At 55.2% G+C, this 23,713-nt stretch overlaps 2 protein-coding genes across 2 annotated transcripts; both read right to left on the bottom strand.

Moving 5' to 3' along the window:
• Window positions 1-10,722: 10,722 nt before the first annotated feature.
• Window positions 10,723-11,857, bottom strand: LOC148125207 (olfactory receptor 52P1-like). Its single transcript, XM_087936873.1, has one exon. The coding sequence runs from the start codon at window positions 11,751-11,753 to the stop codon at window positions 10,803-10,805; it is 951 nt and encodes a 316-aa protein (XP_087792999.1). The 5' UTR covers window positions 11,754-11,857; the 3' UTR covers window positions 10,723-10,802.
• A 4,830-nt stretch (window positions 11,858-16,687) lies between these two features.
• LOC113450451 (olfactory receptor 51E2-like) lies at window positions 16,688-19,976 on the bottom strand. Its single transcript, XM_026721641.2, has 2 exons — window positions 19,664-19,976; window positions 16,688-18,500 (listed from the first exon to the last, which is right to left on the bottom strand). The coding sequence occupies exons 1-2, from the start codon at window positions 19,674-19,676 to the stop codon at window positions 17,503-17,505; spliced, it is 1,011 nt and encodes a 336-aa protein (XP_026577426.2). The 5' UTR covers window positions 19,677-19,976; the 3' UTR covers window positions 16,688-17,502.
• Window positions 19,977-23,713: the final 3,737 nt, after the last annotated feature.

The following is a 23,713-nucleotide window of genomic DNA, read 5'->3' as shown; positions in this document are numbered from 1 at the left end:
TCCTTGTCTGGCCTTGGAGAAGAGCTTGACCCCCTTCCTCCTCCTCTCTGGGGCAGCCCCTCCTTCAAACATTGTAAGGCTGCACTCCTGTCTCCCCTGGTCCTTCTCTTCCCTAGACCAGCCAGTTCCTGCAACCGTTCGTTGTATGTTTTAGTCTCCAGTCCCCTCATCATCCTGGTTGCTCTTTGTACACTTCTCTGTACCCTGTTTCAACATATTTTTTGTAGTGTGGTGACCAAAACTGGATGCAGTACTCTAGGTGTGGCCTTACTAAGGCTTTATAGGGTGGTATTTGTACCTCCCTTGATCTCAGTTATATTCCTCTGTTCATGCAGTTTAGGATTGCATTGGCTTTTTTGGCTGTTGGCTCCTATGTAGCTGGTTGTCCACCAAGACTCCAAGATCCCTCTCACAGTTCCCGCTATTGAGCCTGGTTTCACCCAGTCTGCATGTGTCCTTTTGGTTTTTCTTGCCTAAGTGCAGGACTTTACTTTTCTCTACATTGAATTTCATTTTATTAGATACGGCCCAGGGTTCTAGTCTGTCAAGATCCATCTGGATCTTGAGTTCATCTCCTTGGGTGTTGGCTATTCCTGCCCACTTAGTATCATCTTAGTAAATTTGGTAACTTCCCCTTCTATTCCCTCATCTAAGTCATTAATGAAGATATTGAAGAGTCCTGGCCCTAAGACGGAACCTCGTGGCACCCACTGCTTCCTTCCCTCCAGGTAGACTTAGACCCATTAAGGACTACTCGTTGAGTACGGTTTGCCAGCCAGTTGCGAGTCCATCTGGTGGTGGTGCTATCTATTCCACCTTTTTCTAGCTTAGTAAGAAGTAGGTTGTGGTCTACTTTATCAAATGCCTTGCTGAAATCTAACTATATTATGTCCACAGTATTTTGCTTTCTAATTTAGTCACTGTGTTGAAGAATGAAATAAGATTGGTTTGGCATGATCTGTTTTTAACAACCCCGTGCTGACTGCTAGTTATTACTTTACTTGCTTCTAGATGTTGGTAGATCTGTTTTTTTTTATTATCTTTTCCAGTATCTTCCCGGGTGTTGATGTTAGGCTGGTTGGTCTGTAGTTTCCTGGGTCTGTTTTTTCCCTCCCTGTTCCTTTCCTGGTGTGCCCGTCATCCTCAACCTACAGCCATTCATTTAGGGGCCATCAAAGTCACAACGGCCCTTCAAAAAGCGACTTGTGACTGTTTCCCCATCCTTAGCAACCCTGGCAGCCTCCCCCTGGCCACGAGATCCAAATTCAGGCGCTTGGCAACTGGCTCCTGTTTACGGCCATCGCAGGATCCCGAGGTCACGTGATCCCCTTTGGCGACCTTTGGCCAAGCTAAGTCAAGTGGGAAGCCGGATTCACTGAACAACATAATTAGCTTAAGAGTGGCAGTGATTCACTTTAACCACGGTGGCCAGAAAGGTTGTAAACTGAGGACTGTGTGCATCTTGTTGCCTGGGAGGTGAAAGGATGCTCCCCCTGCCCGGACAGGGCATCCAGACGGCCTCTGCTTGGCCTCCCTCCCTCCCTCCCTCCTGCAGGCAGAGTTTCTGGAAAGGACACAAACTTTGTCCCCCCCCCCCCCGCCCTCCCTTGGCTTCCCTCGCTGACGCCCCAGTCAGCGGACAAACAGCCGACTCTCCCCCCGAGAGCCGCGCTGGGCCCAGAGGCCAATTAGCCCTAATGAGCTGGACAATCCCGCAGAGCCGCCCAGGGCTGGCGCAACAGTTGCCACCGTGGCCACCTCCCGGAGGCCGAGAAGTCCAGCCTCTCCTCTGGGCCCTAATTTGTGGGAGAAAACTTTTCTGGATGTTTTGCAGACAACTTTGCTGCCTCCCGGGTGGCCGGCCTGACTTTGGCTCGGAGCCTCTGGTAATGAGGGCTGCCGTGGTGGGACCCTGCGGGAAGCAGCTTTCCTCGGTTACGGGCTCTGTTGTGGAGAAGAAGAAGAAGAACAGAGCTGGAAGGGACCTTGGAGGTCTTCCAGTCTGACCCCCTCATTTGGACAATAAGTTGGCCCCTTAAAAAAAGGCAAACACAAACTTAGGCCCAACCTAGAATGGAGAAGACACGTCTTGACAGTGGGGAGAAGTCCTCAGTGACATGGAAGTTGGCTCCGGACGTTGCGGGGGCTGGAGGTGAACAACCGCAGCAAAGGATGTTGTATAAGGTCAGGTGTGTGACCTGGGATCTCGCTTAATGACTTTCCAGCTGTAATTCTGGGCTCAGTCATGGTGCTAGGATCCGGTTTGCTGAAACCTCCAGAAGGGATCTCTTTTCCTGCACTTCATTCACGGCCTGGGCTGTTGTTCCACACAAAAGTAACTTAGGTTAAGGGTAAGACGTGTTTAACCCAGAGGCTCCGTGCATTGTAGGGTGAAAATGCTCAGGGATGAACATCCTACAGGCAATCCTCTACCTCCTACCACAATTGAGCCCCAAATTTATGTTGCTAAGTGAGACATTGGTTAAGTGAGTCTTGCCTCATTTTATGACCTTCCCTGCTAGGCTTTTAGTTAAGTGAATCCCTGCAGTTGTTGATTTAGTAACCCGGTCATTAAGTGAATTCGGCTTCCCCATTGACTTTGCTGGTCAGAAGGTCCCAAAAGGGGATCACCTGACTTCTGGGACACTGCAGCCGTCATAAGTGTGAGTCAGTTGGCAAGCATCCGAATTTGGATCACATGATCCAAGTGTGAAAAATGGTCATCAGTCACATTCTTTTCAGTGACTTTGTAACTTCAAACAGTCACTAAGCGATCTGTTGTAAGTTGAGGATTACCTGTACACTCAGCTAAACCAGACAGGTATAAAAAAGGACTTTAAATCTCACCTGGCCGGATTTTATCCTCGAAGCCCACTAGGTGGCAGTGTGGCTCCATTGATTGAGGCGCCAGGGCCCAATGGCGGAGCCTGAAAAGCCGGCCTGGGATTGACATCGATGGGAGGTCGCCTTTAAGGGGCCTGGCTTCACGCCTCCGTTTCGCACCCCACGTTTTTTTTTAAATGAATAATCAGAATCATAATAATTCATAATAAATCTTAGGGCTTCATTGAGTAGTTGTAAAAAAATACCTATGAAAAGTTCTGAGCCTTTGTATTCCCTCCTCCCATCCCTGCGTGACTGAACTGATGACGATCTTAGTCAAGTCAGGGTTTCCTCTTTTCTTCAAAACCTTCTGTGATGGAGCCTCCACAACCCCTGGAGGCAACTCCCCTCCCCCGTTAATTGTCCTCCTCTCCAGGAAGCTCTAGGTTGCTTCCAGGGGTGGGATTCAATTTTTTTTTACTACCGGTTCTGTGGATGTGACTTGGTGGGCGTGGCGGGGAAGGAGACTGTAAAACAGGGGTCTCAAACTCGCGGCCCAATTGCGGCCCGCAGGATGATATCCTGTGGCCCCCACCGTGATATGAAAGTATAATATTAGTGCGGCCTGCAGGGGGAATGGACCTCTGACGGAAGTCCTGCCTGCCGTTCCTCGTCGTGGCTGACATTTGGGCCCGGCAAGTCCGAGCAGCCAGCACATAGAACAGGGCGGCGCCGGATGTTGGAGAAGCAGAGCGGAGCCGGTGATCATTAGCCGCCTCTTTCGCGGCACAAGAAGCCTCCCCCAACTGGCCAGCTGCTCTCCTCCTTCTCTGCCTGTTTGCTCTTTACGGCCGAGGAGGAGGAGACCAGCCGGCTGGTTGGGGGAAGCTTTCTGCGCCAAAAGAGGCAGCTACTAATCTCCGGCTTTGCTCCACTTCTCCAATGGTCTGGCTTCCCCTCTTGCTCCTCACAGTTGCCCTGAGCTGGTGCGGTTCTTTACTTGGGCAGCCAGACACCCGCAGCAGCGCCCGCAGCAGCAACAGGCAGTTCTGCCCGGGCTCCGCTCAGGTGTCCGGCTGGGGCTGTCAGGAGTTGCTACCGCCGGCGCAGCTCTGTGCGGCTCCAGTCCCACGTTGCCTTGGGAAGGGAAAGGCAAAACCAGGAGCCGCTGACAAGTAGAAGCCGAGCGGAAATGACGTCTGCAGTGCGGCCCAGCCTCACCCAGCCTCTGCCTCCAGCGGCCCCCAGGTAAATTGAGTTTGAGACCCCTGCTGTAAAACCTCCAGTCAGAGGTGGGATTTGCCAGTTCAAAATTTCCGCTACCGGTTCTCCAGAACCGGTCCGAACCGGCTGAATCCCACTTCTGGTTGCTTCTCTCCTTGATCAGCTTCCATCCATCACGTCTTCTCTTGCCTCTTTGGGGGCCTTGCAGGAAGCGGCTCCGGTGCACAAGCCAGAGGGACGAGGCTTGCGTGGTTAGTTGACTGAGCTGGAATGGCCTAGGGTTTTCTGCTTGAGCAGGAGGTTGGTCTAGAAGACCTCCAAGGTCCCTTCTAACTCTGGCATTCTGTATTCTGAGCCCTGGTGGCACAGTCGTTAGAACGCAGCATTGCTGGCTAATTCTGCCCACAGCCAGCAGTTCGATTCTCATCCGCTCAAGATTGACTCAGCTTTCCTTCCTTCCGAGGTCGGGAAAAGGGGGACCTGGGTTGTTGGGGGAAACAGGCTGGCTCTGCGAATGGCTTAGAGAGGGCTGCAAATCCCTGTGAAGTGGTAGGTAAGCCTAAGCACGAGGGCTATTCTATATTCCGTATTCTGCTAAGCCATAGTTACTTTAGTTATTGCTCATTGAACAAACCACAATGGTAGGATGCACACAACACACTTTGCTCAATCCCAAGAGGTCACAATGTGGCTTGATAAGATGATCTTTCAGCCGTTCCCAGCAACTTCCTTTCCACTGAAATAGATAGATAGATAGGTAGGTAGGTAGGTAGGTAGGTAGATAATTAGATAATTAGATAGGTAATTAGATAGATAGATAGATAGATAATTGGATAGATAGATAATTAGATAGATAAATAATTAGATAGATAATTAGATAGATAATTAGATAATTAGATAGATAATTAGATAATTAGATAGATAATTACATAAATAGATAGATAGATAGATAGATAGATAGATAGATAGATAGATAGATAGATAGATAGATAGATAGATAGATATAGTTATAAATGATAGGGAATGAAATTCCCAATCAAGGCAGCCTCTCATTCAGCTTGAAAAAAAAAATCACGATTTCCATACCTGAATAAACATGGCCTGGAGTGGTTGGGGGAGGAATTGGGGATCAGCAATTTGGGGAAGGGCAGCCAATTGGGGGTGGGTGGTAAAATGGGTGGGGAGGGGAGGGTCATTGGTGGAGGATCAGGCTCTCAACGGTGCTATCCTGAGGCTTTTTCCCTGCTGCAACTCCATAGAGGAGTTGCTGGGAAGAGACGGGGAGGGGGCCTCCTCACATTGTGTCAGACCAGCTCCCGTCCGATCTCTTAGGAAAGAAAGACCCTCGACTCCAGGGGTCAGATGAAGCGGTAGGTTCTTTTACTAAAAGATGCTGGTTGCAGTGGAGTCAGGCTAGAAGTGAATTTCCCACACTCAAAAGATACAAAAGCTTTCCCCTCACCCCAGCGCATGACCAGTCCGCCTTCGGCCAATAAGAGTCCACCTGGGTGTTTTGAGAACGCTGAGATGTTTGGGGTAACCCACCTTCTTTCTCAGGGTCTGCGGCCTTGGGGGCCGGCACAAACCGGTTCCGAACTCTCCTGCTCTTCATCCAGTTGTCTTTCCCCATCCTCCCTAGTTCCCATCACATCCTCCTACATGTTTATTGCCCGTTTGTTCCTCCCTCCCCACTCCGGTGTCCCCCCTCCTCCCGCCTGGCCTTCGATGGCGGGATGCCAGCAAGGTGCCAAGCCAAAGATGGCAGGCCTGACCCTTTGATCCAGTGGGCCTGAACCAGGTGACGGGCTGAGGGCCTGATCCAGCCTCTCGGCTCTTATAGGAGTAAAGTGATCCGGAAAGTGTTGTGTTTATTTAACATGTTTATTCACAAATCCAGCCTCGTGCCTTTGGATGGACGTGTCTGGTTAAGGAAGGCAAGGCCCAGGTGGAGCCCAGGTGGAGGCTGTGGAAGCAGCAACACCTGCAAAGTCCACCTGGCAGGAGGAGGCCGGGGAGGGAGGGGTCGCTACTTCGGGAGCCAATTACCGCTGTCTCCTTTGAACTTGGAGCGGTTCTTCCACCACAGCAGCTGTTTTCGCACTCAGAGCCCAGGAGACCCATTAAAAGAATCTAAAGTTTCTTTGAGGCCCGAGGAGAGGAGATGTCCAGGGCTCTCATTACTTGGCTGTCTTGCCCGACTCTCTGGCGGTGGCCACCTCGGTCCAGCAGGCGCCCAAGGGACACGGGCAATTAACTGTTGCAGGAGACCAGCAACCCCCCGACCTCTCCTGGGGGGTCCCACTTGCTGGCCTCAAGGGGTCCCTCTGCCGCCAAGACCGTCCCCGGAGGCGGCCGTCCAGGAGACCAGAAGGACGACGCATGCAATGACCTTGTTTTCTGCATCATCCATCCAAGTGAGATGAGCCGCTTCTAAATGAATCGAGGGGCTCCCTTAGGGGAAGGGGCCTCTGTCTCCCCACTCCCCCCCCCTTGGCTCTTTGCAGCCCCGGGAAGGCTCTGGGCAGGCTCTGCAGCCACCCCCACCCCTCCCAGCTCCTCCCAGGAGGATGGCAGATCTTCTGGGCAGCCGCCAGCCGGACTCTCCGCGTGAGGGAGCCCTTTCCGTGGACAAAACCAGCGCGGCTTTCCTTCTCATCGCTACCAGGCTGAAAGCAGGGAGTTTGCCAAGCCCCCCTCCCCAATTGTTCTGATAGGAGTCTCCTCCACACCTCCAGAGCTGTCAGTCAAGTGAGAATGTACAAAGACGCAGCAATAGGTCATGTTTCAGATATAAATAAGCAGAATTAGAGAGTAGAAGCCATTTGTCTGTGTGTGGCTTTGTGAGCAATGCAGATCATTTGTACAATATACCTCTCCATGCCCTATTACATCTATGTGTCCATTTCTCTCTCTCTCTATCTCCTTCCTTCCTTCCTTCCTTCCTTCCTTCCTTCCTTCCTTCCGTGTTTATAAGCACACAGGGTGCCATACTAAAAAACTCTTGGGTGGCACTTACAAAATTGACAAAATTTCCATCTGTCAACTGCAGAACTGCTTAGATCAACATAACAGACTATGCCAGTGCATTAAAACACCTCAAGGTTGATTTTTTTAAAAAAACCCTCAATGTGAATGAAGACCAACACAAATCAAAGAACCGACAGTTGTGATTTATTTAAATAACACCAACAATAAAAACAATCCAGAAAAAGAAATGTATCAAAAATTACAAAAGATATACAGCTATGCCTGTTAACAAGAAACAAAATAAAAAAGCAGAAAAATGGAAGAATATCACAAATTGCTCAAAAGTCAAGCAAACTTACATCAATGGAAGAATCAAACAATAATCTTTCTGTAACATCCCAATGTATGAACTCAACTGGAAGGGGATTGAGGGGGGGGGAGAGAGCAAGCGAGGGGGGTGGGTGGGTGGTGGGGTGGTTATGCTTGTTATCTAGCATGCCAGGTGCACCCTTACCCCCCCACCCCCCCGATGGATGGTCCCTCCCACTGGTCAGGCACAGGGGGGCTGCCACATCCGCCCTCAGGCCACCTGGCCAAGTGGGTGAGAAATGTCCGACTCCACCACTCCCTCAGCCCCCACGACTCCCACCCTAAGGGGAGACCCCTGATCCCCCCAGGGGCCCCTGAGATTACCTGGCTGTCCGCAGACCAAGTCTGGGGCCCAACCTGTGGCTCCAGTCGGGCTCTTTGGCCCCCCGGCCCCACCCTTCCGTTGCTACCGCACACCAGGCTCTGGAGGGCCATGAGCTTCTGCCTGCCCCGAGACCCCCACCCCGGCTTCTCTCTCCCCTCTTCTCCTCTCGTCCTGCAGGAGGCTCGGCTCCCGGCTCCTGTTCTGGCCAGACCCTCTGCCCCCACCGCCTCTCAGCCTCGGCCTGGGGCTCTGGGGCTTTGAGTGCAGGTCTCATCCCGGAGTCCTGGAGCTTCTCCACTCCTCCATTTCCCTCCAGGACACCTCAGCCACCTGGGGCCATGAGGCCTCCAGCTCAGCCTCCAGCCTCGCCACCGATGGTCCTGGGGTGGTCTATAAAGTGGGGGCTCCCGAGGGGAAGGTAGGGCTCACCTGTTGCCGGGCATACTAGGTGGGTAGTCAAAGGAAGGGAGGGAATGTCTCTCAAGAGGGTGAGAGGCCACCCCCACTCCTGAGCTCCAGATACGGGGAGAAAGGGTCGGTAAGTCTGTCTAGGTCCTGGTGGCTGAGGACTGCCAGGAGCGTTTCGGCAGTGAAGGAGGGGGTTGCAGAAACGGGCGTAGGCCAAGACCAGCCCAAGGAATAGGAAGCCGCCAAAGAGCAGCCGAAGCGGGATTTGGGCTGCCCCCCAGAAGCAACCCAGAGCCGCCCTGGCCTCTGACCCGTCACCTGCCTCAGCTCGGCCTCTGCGATTTCAGGGAGCCTCTGGTTCTCCTGGGCCGCCCTCCAGAACACGGTTTGCGGCACACCGATCTCCTGCCGGTCTTGGATCGGGCTTCTCCTGGTGGAGCTGAGCTATGGGGTTGAGCATGGGAGGGACCAGGAAGTAAACGTTGGGTATGGACACACAGAACAGGAAGGGGCAGCCCAGCCGCCTTCTGCTTGGGATCAGCAGGACAGGCCGATATGGATCAACTTGAGATGGGATGGAGGGCAGGTCTGAAGAGGGGAGATTGGCGCAAACCAGAGGGAGGGTCTTCCCAGCCTAGAGGAGAAATGGGGACGCCTTGTTTCCTGAGTCAAGCTATCGCTGCTGGCGGGGAAGGAGCTGCATGGTGGCTTCCGAGGGGAAAAGAGAGCTCTGTCAACCAGGAGGCTTCTTGAGGGAGGTCAAGGAGAACATCTAAGCAGGCCGTGAAGCACAACCAGGGGTGGGATTCTACCGGTTCGCACCTATTCGCTAGAACCGGTTGTTAACATTCTGAGCAGTTCGGAGAACCGGTTGTAAGAAGAAATTACAGGGCTAATCCTGTAAGGATGGCAGGAAGGAAACATTCTGGTGTTGCTTACAGAAACTGCCTCTCTGTTAACACTTATTACATTCTTGGCAGGACTAGACTTCCTGTCTCAGGAACTTCTCTGGAGGTTTTTTCCCCTCCTTTGCTGGCACTTTGCTTGTGTGGGCTGACCATTTAAAGTTATATGGCACTGAAAAAAGTGACTTATGACCGTTTTTCACACTTACAACTGTTGCAGCATCTCCACAGTCGTGAGAGGCCAGGCGAGGAGATGCGTGCCTCGATGGGAGTGATGTTGAGTTGGCCACGCCCAGCCAGTCACATGACCACCAAGCCACACCCACCAACTAAGCCACGCCCACAGAACAGGTTGTTAAAAAAATTGTATCCCACCTCTGATCACAACGATTGGTTTCGCGTGTAGCTGGTTTATGGACCTTCCTGCTGACAGAGCAGGAAGGGAATTAGCTATTTTGCTATCTGGTAAAGTATCTGTGTGAGGGACAGAGGCTCCAGGGATGAGTCCGTGACTGTCAGGCGCAAGAAACCAAGAGACCAGGCAGTTCAAAGGAAATACAAGTTTTAAAAAGTAAATTTTATTGATTTTCTATTGATTACATTCCTTAGTGCTTAATAAACATCGTGCTGTCTGGATATTTAATTTGTTAACCATTCAAATGCCATTCGTCCTCTCCACTCTTTTTTTTCCAACCATGGGTTAAATAAGTTCTCTTGTCACATTTTTCTGATATCTTTCCTAATAAAAACAGCTCAGGTTTAAAATCTGCATGTTTCCCTATGAGCTTCTCTAGCCGTCTATGCATTTTTGCCCAATTATTTTTTGGTTTTAGCACAAGGCCACCACATATGATAAAACGTGCCTGACTTTTGAATACATTTCCAACATTTGCTAGACATATTTTTAAACATATTATCTAACTTAGGTGGTAAATGCCATCTATAAAATATTTTATAGAATAGAATAGAATAGGAGAGAATAGAATAGAATAGAATAGCATAGACTAGAATAGAATAGAATAAGAATTAGAATTCTTTATTGGCCAAGTGTGATTGGACACACAAGGAATTTATCTTGGTGCAAATGCTCTCAGTGTCCATAAAAGAAAAAAGACATTTGTCAAGAGTCAGGAATCATCAGGTAAAACACTCAATGATAGTCATAGGGTACAATAAGCAATCAAATCATACTAGGAAACAGTCAATATAAATCGTAAGGATACAAGCGACAAAGTTAACAGTCATACAGTCACAAGTGGGAGGGGATGAGTGATAAGGAGTGATGAGAAGATTAATAGTAATAGTAATGCAGACTTTGTAAATAGTTGGACAGCGTTGAGGGAATTATTTGTTTAGCAGAGTGATGGCTTTGGGGGGAAAACTAAATTTTCTTTATAAGAAGAAATGAATACAGGTTTAATATACGGTCACACTTTCTACAAGAATCTGACCTAATAAAGGTCAAAGCCAACAGGCAGTAGATAGAAGTCAATGGAATTCAAGGCGGGCTGGACTTGGATCTCTTGTGGGCTCGAAAGGACTACAAACTGATGACACTCTTGACTCTTCCTTCCCTCGGACCCAGCCAGGTCATCTCCTATAACGGCCTAATTAAACCACTCCCTATTAGGAGATGGTCTAGAACAATAGATGACCATTGTACCCACAACCATTCCTTCAATGAATGTATTTGCATCCACGTTGAACAGAAAGACCGAAGGACACCACATTTCCTAATTTCCCACAGAACTATTATGGGTTGGCTTGGATTCTGCTCAGAGCTACACTTTCCTCCTCTGCAAGCCCATGGCCCTCAGCACCCGCACACGGATCTCCTTGGTCTTGGCCCCATAAACCATGGGGTTGAGCATGGAAGGGACTAGCAAATAGACATTGGCCAGGAAGATGTGGATGCTGTGGTGGATGTTGTGCCCAAAGCGGTGAGAGAGGAAGGAGAACAGTCCAGGGGTGTACAGGATGAAGATGACCCCCACGTGGGCCCCACACGTGCCCAGGGCTTTGTGGCGAGCCTCCAAGGAAGGCAGGCGGAAGACGGTCCGTAGAATCAGCCCGTAGGAGACGAAGATGAAGGTCAGGTCGCCGCCGGTGATGAGGAGGGATACAACCAGCCCATAGAGGTTGTTGGGAGTGGTGTTCCCACATGCTAGTTTTACAAGAGCCATATGCTCACAATACGTATGAGAGATATTTCGGGAATGACAGAATCTCAGCCTCAGCAGAAGTAAAGGAATGGGTAGGACAATCACGATGGCCCGGATAACCACGGCTGCTCCGAATTTGACCACCATCCTTGGGGTCAGCAGGGTTGTATAGTTGAGGGGGTTGCAGATGGCCACGTATCGGTCGTAGGCCATGGTGGTGAGTGTCCCAGATTCCACGACAGAGAGGCCGTGCACCATGAACATCTGCACCAGGCAGGCAGCGGGTGTGATCTCTTGGGCGTTGGCCCAGAAGATGCCCAGCATCTTGGGCAGGATACAGGTGGGCATGGCCATGTCGGTGAGTGCCAGGAAGGAGAGGAAGAGGTACATGGGCTGGTGCAGGCTGGACTCCGTCCAGATGACCCAGAGCAGGGTGGCATTTCCCAAGAGAGCCAAGGCGTAGATGAAGCAGACGGGAACGGAGAGCCAGGCCTGGACCCTCTCCAGCCCTAGGAGGAGGAAGGAGGTGGGAGGGGCGTAGACACTGAGGTTGGCACTCACTCCCGGCATAGCCAACCTCGTGAAATAAGCCGGAGGCTTGTCTCTCCGGCCTGCCTGGTCTTCTTACTTCTTAAATATTTTGAGACAATCTGCTGGGTCTAAAAGTTGCCTGACTTCCCGCCCCACCAATTGACCTGCAGTTTCTTTGGATAATGTCTCCTTCTCCCAAGTCATGGGACCTTCTGGTGCTTCTTCCAGTTAGAGAGTCATTTTCCTGCCTCTGGAGGTTGAAGTGGGTGTTCCTCTCCGGGAAACGAAGAACGTGAGTAATCCCACTCCGAGCTTCGTGGTGCGGAGCCTAAGAATAGCAGACTTTCCATAACTCAGTTCCTCGTGAGGAACAATGGGGGGATTTCCTTGCTGCACCCAGCTGAGGCTCCCGTTTTGGAATCCAGGGTTTCCCTCGCTCCCAGGCCTTGCTAGTCCCTTCTCAAAAAGGAGAAAGAGTCGTCCTGGCCCCGCTGCCTGCAAGAGAAGAACCGCACCGAAAAGGACAGAGGAAGGGAGCAGAGCTCAGCCGCTTTAGACGGCGTGAAGGATCACCAGTGAGACGAGTGGTCCCACCACCGCTTCTTCCCCGGGAGGCTCCTGTTTGGGGTTCCAGTCAGCCGACCCACAGTTCCTCTTCCAGAGCCTTCCGTGTGTTTCTAAAGGGGTTCAAAGAGGAGATTCGGTAGCCATTTGCTGAAAGGGGGTATAGGGTCTCCTTCTGGGGTGGGAGGTGGGAGTCAAGGGCCTCCAGGGTCCTCGCTTCCTTCTCTGTTCTTCTGCTTCGTTATTCTGCCACTTTCCCTGTGATCAGGTGTCTCCATCCCAAAGAAAGTCTGGACTGATAGAGGACCTCCAAGGTCCCTTCCAACCCTATTATTATCCTATCTACATTAGCTCTCTCCCCTCATTTCATCCCTTTTCATCATGTTGACTTGCCAAGATCAGAAGTCTGCACATTATGGCGTTTCTCCAAGGTTAAGAATAGAATGGAACAGAACAGAACAGAATAAAATAGAGTAGAGTAGAGTAGAGTAGAGTAGAGTAGAGTAGAGTAGAGTAGAGTAGAGTAGAGAGTAGAGTAGAGTAGTTGGAGGGGACCTTGTAGGTCACCTAGTCCAGCCCCCCACCCAAGCAGGAGACCCTACACCGCTTCTGACCGAGAACAGTCCGGTCTCTTCTTGAAAGGCTCCAGTGACGAAGAACCCACAACTTCTGAAGGCAACTTCTGTTCCGTTGGTTGATGGTGCTCCCTGTCCTGGTTAATTATGGTTAACTAGATTAACTCTGGGGGGGGTCCTTGGTGATCTCTGAGCTTGGTGGTTTTCTTGCAGATGTTTCACCACCCAAACTAAGTAACATCAACAATGCTAGTCTAACTAGGGTTAACTATGGTTTCCCATTCAGGTGTGCACCCGCTGAATTCACCTGGCCTCCTTTGCTAAAGATCCACACACAATCTATTTTAAGGCGGGGCTCTGTATACCTTCGTTAAGGAAGTGGTTTAGCTTATAATCAGGGGACAATAAGAGCCTCAAGCTTAAAAGTGACTTACCTCCACCCTGTGTATACATTGCTTCCTTTTTTCCAATTTAATATTGATTGTATGCCTTCATTTTTAATGTTGGGCGCTTTAATGTTCTAATCCTGCAACTGTTTTATTCTGTTGTTTGTGGCATTGCAAGCCAGCCAGAGGCACTGAGTGGAGACAGGGGCACATTTTAAAAACAAATAAACTACCTTCCCTCACATCCTTTTTGCCATGCGTAAACAGGCAACACCGAGACTTTGCACTCACGAACACACACAGACACACTCATGCTCAGCCACTCCAAGCCACAACATGGACGCACCTGCGAGACTCCTCGGGTCTGGCTGACTAGATCAGCGGCGGGCCTTTCCACAACCTCCAAAGAGGCAGAATCTGCTGGGATATATAGTTCAGGCGCCCCCAGGTAGCAAAGGGACCGGATGAAGATACTGGGCAGGCAGAGGCTCCCAGGGGGATTCTGGATGCACACAATGCCCAGGTGTGCAACGTCTCCACGGGAGTCCCACGGCTTCTGGGAGTAAAATCGCCCCCAGGAACCTCTTGCTCCCCCATCACGCCCCCCACGAGCCTCCTTACCTTCTGCAAGGGCTGGAAGACTTGGCTCTGCCCGTTGGCTTGGCCCCCCCATGGAGGCCTTTCACACTGGGGGTGGCTGGTAGATTAAGGACAGATTTCCCCCCCCTCCCTCCCCATCTGTTTAGCTAGCTTGGTATTTTTATAGCCTTGTATCCATTTATATTATTAGGTTTTGTGCCATTTGAGCTTTTCTACTGCAAACTGCACAGAGTTACCGTGTGGTAAGGTGGGTGGCTAATAAAATGTACCTACAAACACATAAAATGGGGGGGGGGGGTGGAAGAACCGCTCCCTGGTTCGGTGCCTCTGGGGCGGATTCCCGCTTTAGGGTTACCGTTTTCTGTACCCAGCCGCTGCTGCTGTTGCAAAAGGCAAGGACAGCAAACGGAGAAACAAGCCAGGATGGCCAGCCTGGATGCTTTTTCGCAGCACCCTTTCTTCTTGCATGGAGTGTTACTCTCAGGCCTGGCAGGCAATTCCCACTTTGTGACCCCAAAGAGGCAGCTTTATCCGGAAGTGGTTCAGGCAGAGGCCTCCCTAATTCACGGGACAATGAGGGTGGGAGAAGGAGACCAGCCCAGCCCCCCTGGCACGGTTCCGTCCCTGCAGCCCAGCTCAACAAAAGGGGTTTTAGCCTTGCTGGGGAGTGGACGGCCTGCCTCGTCGGCCTCGTGGAGCGGACAAGAGGGGACTGGAGAGGAAAGGGGCCGTCCCAGCCCAAAGAGCTGGAAGAATCGCCGTCCGTTCCCTTCCGTGGGCTTGGCTGCCGGCAGCTGAGGTTGAGCCACTCGGAGGGTTTGTGTTGGAGGAAGGCGGGAAACACGATTTTCCTACAGGAACGGGGCAACTCACTGTGGGACAATTCAATTTAATTATTTAAAATGGATTAAAATATATTTGTACGTTTCTGTCGTTCACATTTCATCCTGTCCCTCCTTTGGCCACCTTTATTTAATGGTTCTCCCCAGCGCCCTCCCCACTTGAGCAGCAGGTGAGCTGGCTTGGGCTTGGGACGAGACGGAGGCTGGTCCTTCAAGAGCAGCTGGCGAGGCTGGAGACACAGGCGCCCTTGAGCTCCTCCACGGGGGCCACGTGCTCGCGGAGACCCCGGTTCTCTCGGGTCATCTGAACCTCCAGGAGGCTCCACATGGAAAGAGGAGCAAAGCCCAGAGCCACTGGGGGGCGCTGCCCCCTCCCCACCCATGTCCTTCCTCTACCCATGGAGTCCAACTCGTAGCATCCCTTGACGAGGTGGTTCTGCCCTTGACTGAGGGCCTCCTGCCCACAGCTGGTGCGTTGTGAAGAAGCAACGGATGAAGACTAACCAGGGAGAGAAGCAACCTGGAACTCAGGAGGGATTTCCTGAGGACAGTTAACCAGTGGAACAGCCTGCCACCAGAAGCCGTGAACGCTCCAACATTGGGGGTTTTAAAGAAGGGACCGGACTGCCATTTGTCTGAACTGGTCTGGGGTCTCCTGCCTGAGCAGGGGGGGTTGGACTAGAGGACCTCCAAGGTCCCTCCCAACCCTGTTATTCTGTTCTGTTCTTGCTTCTCCCTTTAGGATTTCCATCCACGGAACCCTCCCTCAACTCCCTCCTAGTCTTCCTACTCCTCCCTCACGGAAGTGAGGAGGATTGGGTCGAGGAAGGCTTCTGGGCCTGGGGTGGAATGAGCCTCCTCCCCAAAGCTCCCCCCTTCCAAAGACCAGCCCACGCCTGGGTCCCTACAGCCGGGGCACCATCAGGTGGTGGAGCGACTCCTCTGGGGGGGGGGCATTGTGGAGCCAGGCCATCCCCGAGGAATGACCGTCCACCAGAGGCCTTGGAGGGTTGGACTAGAAGACCTCCCAGGTCCCCTCTCCAAGGCCTCTGTTATTCTATGCTTTGTTGGAGGCAAGCTGCCCAGTGTTGGGTTTTAGGATGGGCAGCTATGCCATTGCCATAAGCCGGAGGTCTCCAAACCTGGCAACGTTTAAGCCTTGTGGACTTCAACTCCCAGAATTCCTCGGCCAATTTGATCCCCTTTAAGTCCACAAGGCTTCAGAGTTGCTCGATTTGGAGACCCCCCCCTCCGCTCTAGGCAGGCAGGCTGGCAGACAAGGAGGGGGGTCTGTGGAGGAACCCGTGGAGCCCTTTCCCTCTGGGGGGCTCCTCCGTGCGCTGATAGGGCCTCTGGGGGTGTCGCACCTGCCCCACGCAGCATTGCATGGGCGCGGAGGGGGGGCTTATAGTACGGACCAGGGAGCTGCTGCCCAACTGACCCTCCACTGGGCCCGACCGAGGCCCGGGGGTGGGGAGGGGGATTCTTTACCTTGGTGGCCCCCAACCGGTGAAAGCCCAGTTCTCTCTTTAGCCAGCTGGCCCCGTGCCGCTCAGGTCCTCCGAATGGCCGGGTGGCGAGAGGGACGGTCACAGCCTCTTTATTCTCTCCACTTCCGGATATTCAGAAAAGGGAATTGGAATGTATGGAGGCCAGGGGAGACGAGGACGCTTCCCCCTCTGGAAGGCTCGAAGGGCGGGATGGGGACAGAAGGGCAGAGTTGGAAGGGACCTTGGAGGCCATCTAGTCCAACCCTCTCCTCAGGCAGCAAACCCGATACCATGTCTGAGAAATCTCTTCTTAGAACCTCCACTTCTGGGGACGAGTCGTCCCACCAGTTAATCATTCTAATCACACACACACACACACACACACACTCCCACACGTTCTTCCTGGGAGTTGGGGGGTGCCTCAGCCTTCAGCCGTGCTGGGCAGGAGGGACCCCCTTCGGACCATGGGAGCGGGGTCCCAACTGAGGAAGGCAGAGCCGAGCAGAGGCCGAGACTACAAGGAGCAAGTTTATTCACAGGTGAACCTAAAACATTTCTGTGCGGCCTTCACTTTGTTAAGGAGAGCCTCACTTCTGGAAGTCCCGCAGCCTTCGAGGTATTAGGCCCTCCAGGAGGAAACGGTCCTGAGAAAAGCGGCAGAGGGTCCCTCTTCCAAGCAGCCCCCGGCCCAACCCCTTTCCTCGGACGGCATATCTCAATCCTTCGCGGTGCCTGGACCTCAAGCGCGAGGCCGAGGGTCCAGCAGAGGCAGGGCACCTCTCAGCTTTCCTCCTCCATCCCCGCCATCATCCCCGTCACAACAGGAAGGCGGCAGGGACCGGTGGGAGAAGGGAGTTGACCTGGGACCCCGTGGGCCTCAGGTGTGGCCTGCTGTCTCCGGGGTGGGATTCAAAACTCCCAGCAGCCGGTTCGCGGCCTGGTTGCTGGGTGGGCGTGGGGCCTATTGGGATTTCGCCTTCCCCAGGGTCTGGAGGGCCTCCAGAAGCCGGGAGCAAGCCCGTTTCCAGACTTCCGGTCATTCCGGAGGGCCCATTTCCCCCCCTCCCAGAGCCTCTGCCAGGCGCTGCACCTACTTGAGTTGAAATTGGGCTGTGTGGCGACTCCTGGGACAGGAGGGGAGGGCTGGGCGGGGCCAGCCGGTAGGTACAACTCCCGGTTTGGTGAACCACGTGCAAGTTTAGCCTCCGGTTCGCCCGCACCGGTCCAAACCGGCTGCATCCCAGCCCTGCCTGTCTCCCTCTGCCTCCTCCTCCTCCTGGGATGAAGAAAGCAACCCCCCGGCTTGGTTTCCTGCACCCAGCCAGCTGGCTTCAGTGGGGCTCCCTGTTCCGGCTGAGCCTCATGAACTTCAAGGCCCGCTTCCGGATGTCTTTCATCCTCGCCCCGTAGACAATGGGGTTGAGGACAGGAGGAACCAGGAGGTAGACGTTGCTCAGGATGGCCTGGAGCAGCGGGGACACGTCTTCTGTGGACCGGTGGATGACGGAGAGGCTAATCAGGGGCAGGTAGAAGGCCAGGACCATGCAGAGATGGGCCACACAGGTGCCCGCGGCTCGGAGACGCTGCTCCCAGGAGCTCAGCCCTAGGACGGCCTTCAGGATCAACAGGTAGGAGGCGAGGATGAGAAGGAAGTCCAAGCCCATCACCAGGCTGATGGCGATCAGGCCGTAGACGACGTTCATGGCCAGCTTGTCTTTGTCACAGGCCAGGTTCATCATGTCCTGGTGGAGGCAGTAGGAATGCCGGAGGACCCGGGACTCGCAGAAGGACAGGCGGTTGAGCAGGAAGGGCAGAGGAAGGAAGAAGGCCAGCCCTCTCACCACAGCCACCAGGCCCACTTTGACCGTCACGGAGTTGGTGAGGATGGCGGCGTACTGGAGCGGGCGGCAGATGGCCACGTAGCGATCCACGGCCATGGCCAAGAGGATGGCGGACTCCATGCCCGAGAGGGAGTGGATGAAGAACATCTGCAGGAGGCAGGTCTGGTAGGCGATCTCCTTGGCGTCCAGCCAGAGGAGGGAAAGGACCCGGGGCATCGTGCAGGAGGCCAGGGCCAGGTCCACCCCGGCCAGCATGCCCAGGAAGAAGTACATAGGCGTGTGGAGGGCCGGCTCGGCTCGGATGACCAGCACCACGATGGAGTTGCCCACCAGGGCCACCACGTACAGGGCGCACAGCGGGAAGGCCAGCCAGAAGTGGGCAGCCTCCAGGCCGGGCAGGCCCTGCAAGGTGAAGGCGGAGAGGCTGCCCAGGCTCTTGTTCGCCGAGGGCGCTGCCAGGGTGGCGTCCGGAGGCCCCGTGCCCACGTCTGCGGGAGGGAAAGGAGGCAGAGTTGGTAGCGCTTCTCCTCACCGCCTCCCCAGCGAGGCCCCCAGGACAACGTCTCCCTGACTTACCATGACAGATCGGCCCCCCAAGGTCTGTCGCCAAGCAAGACCGTTGTTTTGCCCCATTTGACAACCTTCCTTGCCACCATTGTTAAGTGAATCGCGGCAGCTGTTAAATTAGTAACCCCATTGTTAAGTGATTCTGGTTCCCCTGTTGACTTGCTAGGAGCTGACAAAAACCCCGTGGAGGGGGGAGACCGTCATAAATACGAGTCCGTAGCCAAGGGGCTGAATTTGGATCACGTGACCAAGGGGTCGTAAGTGTGAAAAACGGTCCTCGGCCCCTTTTTTCAGTGCCATTTAAAGCAGTCACTAAATGAACTGCTGTAAATCGAGGGTCCCTGTATCCCAAGTGTGGTGGCGGTGGTGGAGGGGCTGCATGGAGGATCCAGCCGTGGAAACGCTCTGGGCCAGCCTGCCCCGCAGGGTCGTTGTTGAAGGAGAAAGTCAAGTGGGGCAGGAAGACCTGTGCCCCCTGCCTGGGGCTCTGTAGGGCGTGGAGGGGTTGAGGGATTCGCACCCAGGACTCACAAGGGGCCCCTGAGGTGGGCGTGGGAAGAGCCACAACCGGGCCGCACCAGCCCCCACCCCACCGGCCCCAGGAGTGGGGGGCTTCCAGCCTCGGTTCGCCCTCCGTTGTCCCCCAGCAGCCGGGAAGGGCGTTGCTCGCAGGCCCCGGTGGGTGCAGCCCTGGAGCAGGAGGGGAGGCAGCGGCCGAAGGGGAGCAGTCGGCCCGTCGTATCTGGGGGCAGCTGAGCCCAAGGAAGGCGGGGGGGGGGGAGGTCAGCCGATTCTTTGAAGCCCCTGAGAGCAACGGAGGGAAACCGACCAGGGAGAGAAGCAACCTGGAACGGAGGAGACCATTCCTGACCAAGTGGTGGAACGACCCGCCACCGGAAAGTGGTGGCTTCTCCATCCCTGGAGGTTTTCCAAAAGAGGTTGGACAGCCACTCCTGTTTGAACAGGGGGTGGGACTAGAAGACCTCCGGGGTCCCTTCGAACTCTGTTGTTCTGTTAGTCAGTAAAATCTCTCTCACACACACAGAGCAAACCTGCGGTGCTGAAACTTTGGTGGAAAACTTACCTTGCGAGATCATTTCCCCTCCGTCTCTCCTTGGACACGGTGGCTAAATTCAGGGCCCCCGTGGATCCGTCCTTCCTTCTCTGGTGCCTTCAACGCGCATCCCCCAGGAGCCTCTCAGTGCAGCTTCCCAAGCCCCTGGGCTGCCCTGGGAAGACCCCCGTCTGGGCCCCACCCGGCCCTTCTCCCTCAGGAAGGAAGACCCTCCCCAGCTGCCCCGCAGGAGGAGGCCGGTTACGTCTCTGGGGAAGCGGAGGGGCCTGAGCGGCCAGCTGGGAACCAGGCGAGGATGCCTGGAGGGAGCCTTCTCAGGCTCAGCCCCCCCTCCCCCGGGACCGCTAGTCACTGCTGGGAAGGCCCCACCCCAGAAGGGCCGGGCCCAGGGAAGGAGAAGCACGTCCAGGGGATCCGATCCGGGACGCTCAGCCCGCCTCTCAGGGGCAGCAGCTGCCTTCTCCCAAGCCCAGGAGGGGGAATTTCCCGGGGGTTTTCCCAGGGGGGGTGGGGGGCTGCCACTTGGGGGCTTCAGGCCAGGGACCGTCTGGAGGGAAAAGCTGGCCCTGCCTGGCTCAGCGGGGGGCCCGCCATGAACGTTGGCCTGGTGCAGCTGCGCCCTCTGAAGGCCTGGGCACCCCGAGCTCCGTGTCCCCCAACTGCACCGCTCGTCCTGCAAAAGATTGTATTCTCTCCCTTTCCCCTCTCCCCCCTCCCCCTTTCTCCCTCTCTCCCCCTCCCTAAATTCCACACCCAGCAGCACAGAGATTGGAGAAGGAAGAGCCAAGATGCTGGTGAGCTTCATCGGGGAGGCTGAAAACAGGCGTTGCAAAGGAAACCCCGGTGGGTGGGCGAATTGCAGCCAGAGAAGCGGCCCAGGTGCTGGTGGCGAGAAGAGAAGCGACCCAGGTGCTGGTGGCGAGAAGAGAAGGGGCCCAGGGTGGCCGCTGTCCCAGCCAAGCAAGAGCGGCCCTGAGCTGGGGCTGTGGCGCAAGCAGAGGCCCAGCGGGTATCGGCCCCGCTAAGAACACCTGGACAACACGACTCGCACACCTGCTTTCCCCAGCCCAGGAGCCTCCCTTGGACGCGGGCTAAGGAGCTGGAAAGCAAACCTGTATCCTGAGGCCCAGGAGCTCCGATGCTGGACGGCCGTTGGCCTGCAGCGGTCTAGGGTCCCCGGCCTTGAGCAGGGGGTTAGGCTAGAGGACCTCCAAGGTCCCTTCCGACTCTGTCATTCTCTTCCGTTCTCCTCCCCTCTCCCCGAGGTCCAAGTAGTAGGCTCTTCTCTGCTCAGCCTCCCAGTTGGAAGAGGGTCTGGGACCCTGGTGGGGGGCTGAGCACACAGACCCCCCCCAGCTGCCATTCCCTTGTGGGGACCCCCCTCAGATCGTCTTTTATGCCCGTTGGGTGCAGGCCTTCCTCCCCCCATCCCATAGTTGTACAGCCTTCGTGTTTCTGCCCGAGGACAGAGAGGCTCACGGCCCCCGTTTCAACACTCCTGCTGTGGGGACGCCCACGTTTCCTCAGGTCCCCAGAAGGGAAGCTGGGCCCGTGGTTGGGGGGCCGCCCTCCCTCCCTCCCGCAAGGGGCAGAGGTTCCTCCCCAGAGGCCAGAAGGGCCCCCCAGGTTGCCTCCTCCTGGGGCAGGGACTCTGGGGGTGGGGGGAACAGGGGCCGGGGGACCATCCCAGCGTGGCCCAGGGCCAGGCTGCCCCCGGGGACCTCTGGGCGAGGCCTCCCCACTCCTGGGAACCTGGGCGCTTCCTGATCCAGCTGATCCCACCCCCCACACGCTGTTTATTTCGCTCGGACACTTGAGTTAGATTTACTGGATTTCCTTGGAAGAAATGAGGGGGAGAAGCGGCCTGGGATCTGGCCGCTGTCCTCCGGCTGCCGACCTCCCCTCCCCAGCCCCAGGGTTGCCCAAAGACCGCCTGGGGGGGTGGGGGGGGGTCCAGGAAGGACGGCTTGGCCTTTCCCTGCCAGGTGGATCAGCCCCACAAGGGAATGGCAGCCGGGGGAGCGTTCTGTTGGCTCAGCCTCTTCCAGCCGGGAGATTCATTCGAGAAGGGGCTAGCCGGTGAAAACGGAGCTGGAAGGGACCCCGGAGGTCTTCTAGTCCAACCCCCCTGCTCAAGCAGGAGACCCGATATCGTTCCAGACAGGTGGCTGCCCGGTCTCTTCTTAAACACTTCGGGGATGGGGGGCCCCACACCTGCTGGAGGGGCGCCTTTCCACCGATTAATTCTTCTACCGGGCAGTTCCTCCTGTCTCTGGGGGTTCTCGGGTCTTCCGGGCCGTGACGGTCCCAAAGCTGCTTTTCCAAACGGCAACTGGGCTTTTGTCCAGTCAGAACTGAGGAAGCATCTTGGAGGAGAAGCAAAATGTTTTCAAGGAAAAAAAACCAAGAAAGTCCAGTGTTGCCTATTGGAAAACAGCTTTGAGAGACCGAGTGGGGAGGTCGTGGGAAGCCCCTCCCACCAGGCACCCAGAGACGACGGAGAAGAGCCTGGCGTGACCAAAGTCGGTGTGTGTGTGTGTGTGTGTGTGTGCGTGTGTGCGTGCGTGGTGCAGTTGCCCCCAGGATGGCCAAACCGGGACCTCATCAGCACCACGGAAGGCACAGGCAGTCCTGGCCAGCTGCCCCATTGCGATGGCGCTCGGATGGGTGCCAGGCCGGCTGACGCGACGCAGGGACGGTTCCCAGGAGAAACTCGCAACGGAGCAATTTTGTTTGGGACACAGAAATGCCTGAACTTCCTTGGAAAGTGGGGGGGGGGTAGAGGCAGGAGGGAGAGGAGGGAGCCCCCCCACTTCGACCTCTCAGCCCTGCAGGTGAAGGAAGAGCTCAGGGTCTCCGCTCCAGGAAGACCCCCCCCTTCCTCTCCTTGGACTGTCCCTCCCTGCCCATGGTCACTGCCAGGTGCCTGGGGAAGGGGGGGCGTTTTGGGCTGCTACCTGGACTCTTCCACCCCCCCCCCGCTGCCCTTGGCCCCTCCAGGCAGGCTGCTGATGGCCCCTTCCCTCCCTCCCTGCCCCTCCCTGCAGCTCCGGAGCGGCTTGTCCTGCGGTCAGCAAAGCCTGATATTCTGCAGCTGCTATTTTTAAGGCGAAGGGTGGATGGCCTGAAGCCATTTAAGGGAGAAAGGAAGAGCAACCCCCCCCCTTTTTTTCCCTATAAATAAAGGAAAATAATGTGAACAGGAAAGGTGGCTGGGCTCCACTTGGCTCAGCCTGGCTCCACTTCTGGCTATCTTGGGAACTCGAAAACAGGCTCAGGGAAAGAGGGTGGGGGTGGGGGTGGGGGGGGCTGCCAGCTTCCTCCAGCAGCTGAGCCCCCTCTGGAGGGAAGAGGGCTGGGAGGGGCCTGGGGAGAGGAGATGCAGAGGAGATCCCTGGGGGTCCCGCTCAGGGAGGGGCAGCAGCTCTCGGGGGGATGGCGTGCAGGACCTCCCCCACCCCCAGGCACAGGGCTCTTCTGCCTGGAGGCTTTCATTTGCCCCCCCCCCAGCAGGGAATGGGCCCTTCAGAGCCCCCTCCCAGTCCAGGGTTCACCCCCTCTGCAGCTAAGGAAGTCCACGTATTTTTCATCACGTTGTAACAAACGGAATAACGGCATTGGAAGAGAACTCGGAGTCCCCTAGAGCAGGGGTCGCCAACCAATGGGCCGAGGACCGGTGGTCGTCCACAAGAAAATTTTGGTGGTCCGCAGAGAAATGCCCCCCCCCCAAAGTAATTAATCCAGGCTGTGCGGGAACACAAGGCTTGCGTCGCTTGCATTGTGAACAACATGGGGTAGTGAGGGGAGGGGGGGAAAGGGCGGAGGGGGAACTTGCCCCACTAGCCCCACGCACCTGGCCTGGCCACCAGGCTGCTTCTTTCCGCTTCTTCCTTCTTCTGCTTTTGGCTGCACGCAAGAAAAGCAGCCAAAGTCTTTCTTTCTCTCCCCCAAACTCCGCCAGAAACGAGTCTTGGGGACCCTGCAAGGCCTCCTGCTCCAAGAGGCTGCGCCGGCAAAGACTCATTTCTGGCAGAGTTTGGGGGAGAGAAAGAAAGACTT

The sequence above is a fragment of the Pseudonaja textilis genome, chromosome 7 (genome assembly GCF_049901715.1).
Source record: "Pseudonaja textilis isolate UNSWEBS1 chromosome 7, rPseTex1.2, whole genome shotgun sequence".
NCBI lineage: Eukaryota > Metazoa > Chordata > Lepidosauria > Squamata > Elapidae > Pseudonaja > Pseudonaja textilis.
This window is presented reverse-complemented; position numbering and strand designations above follow the sequence as displayed.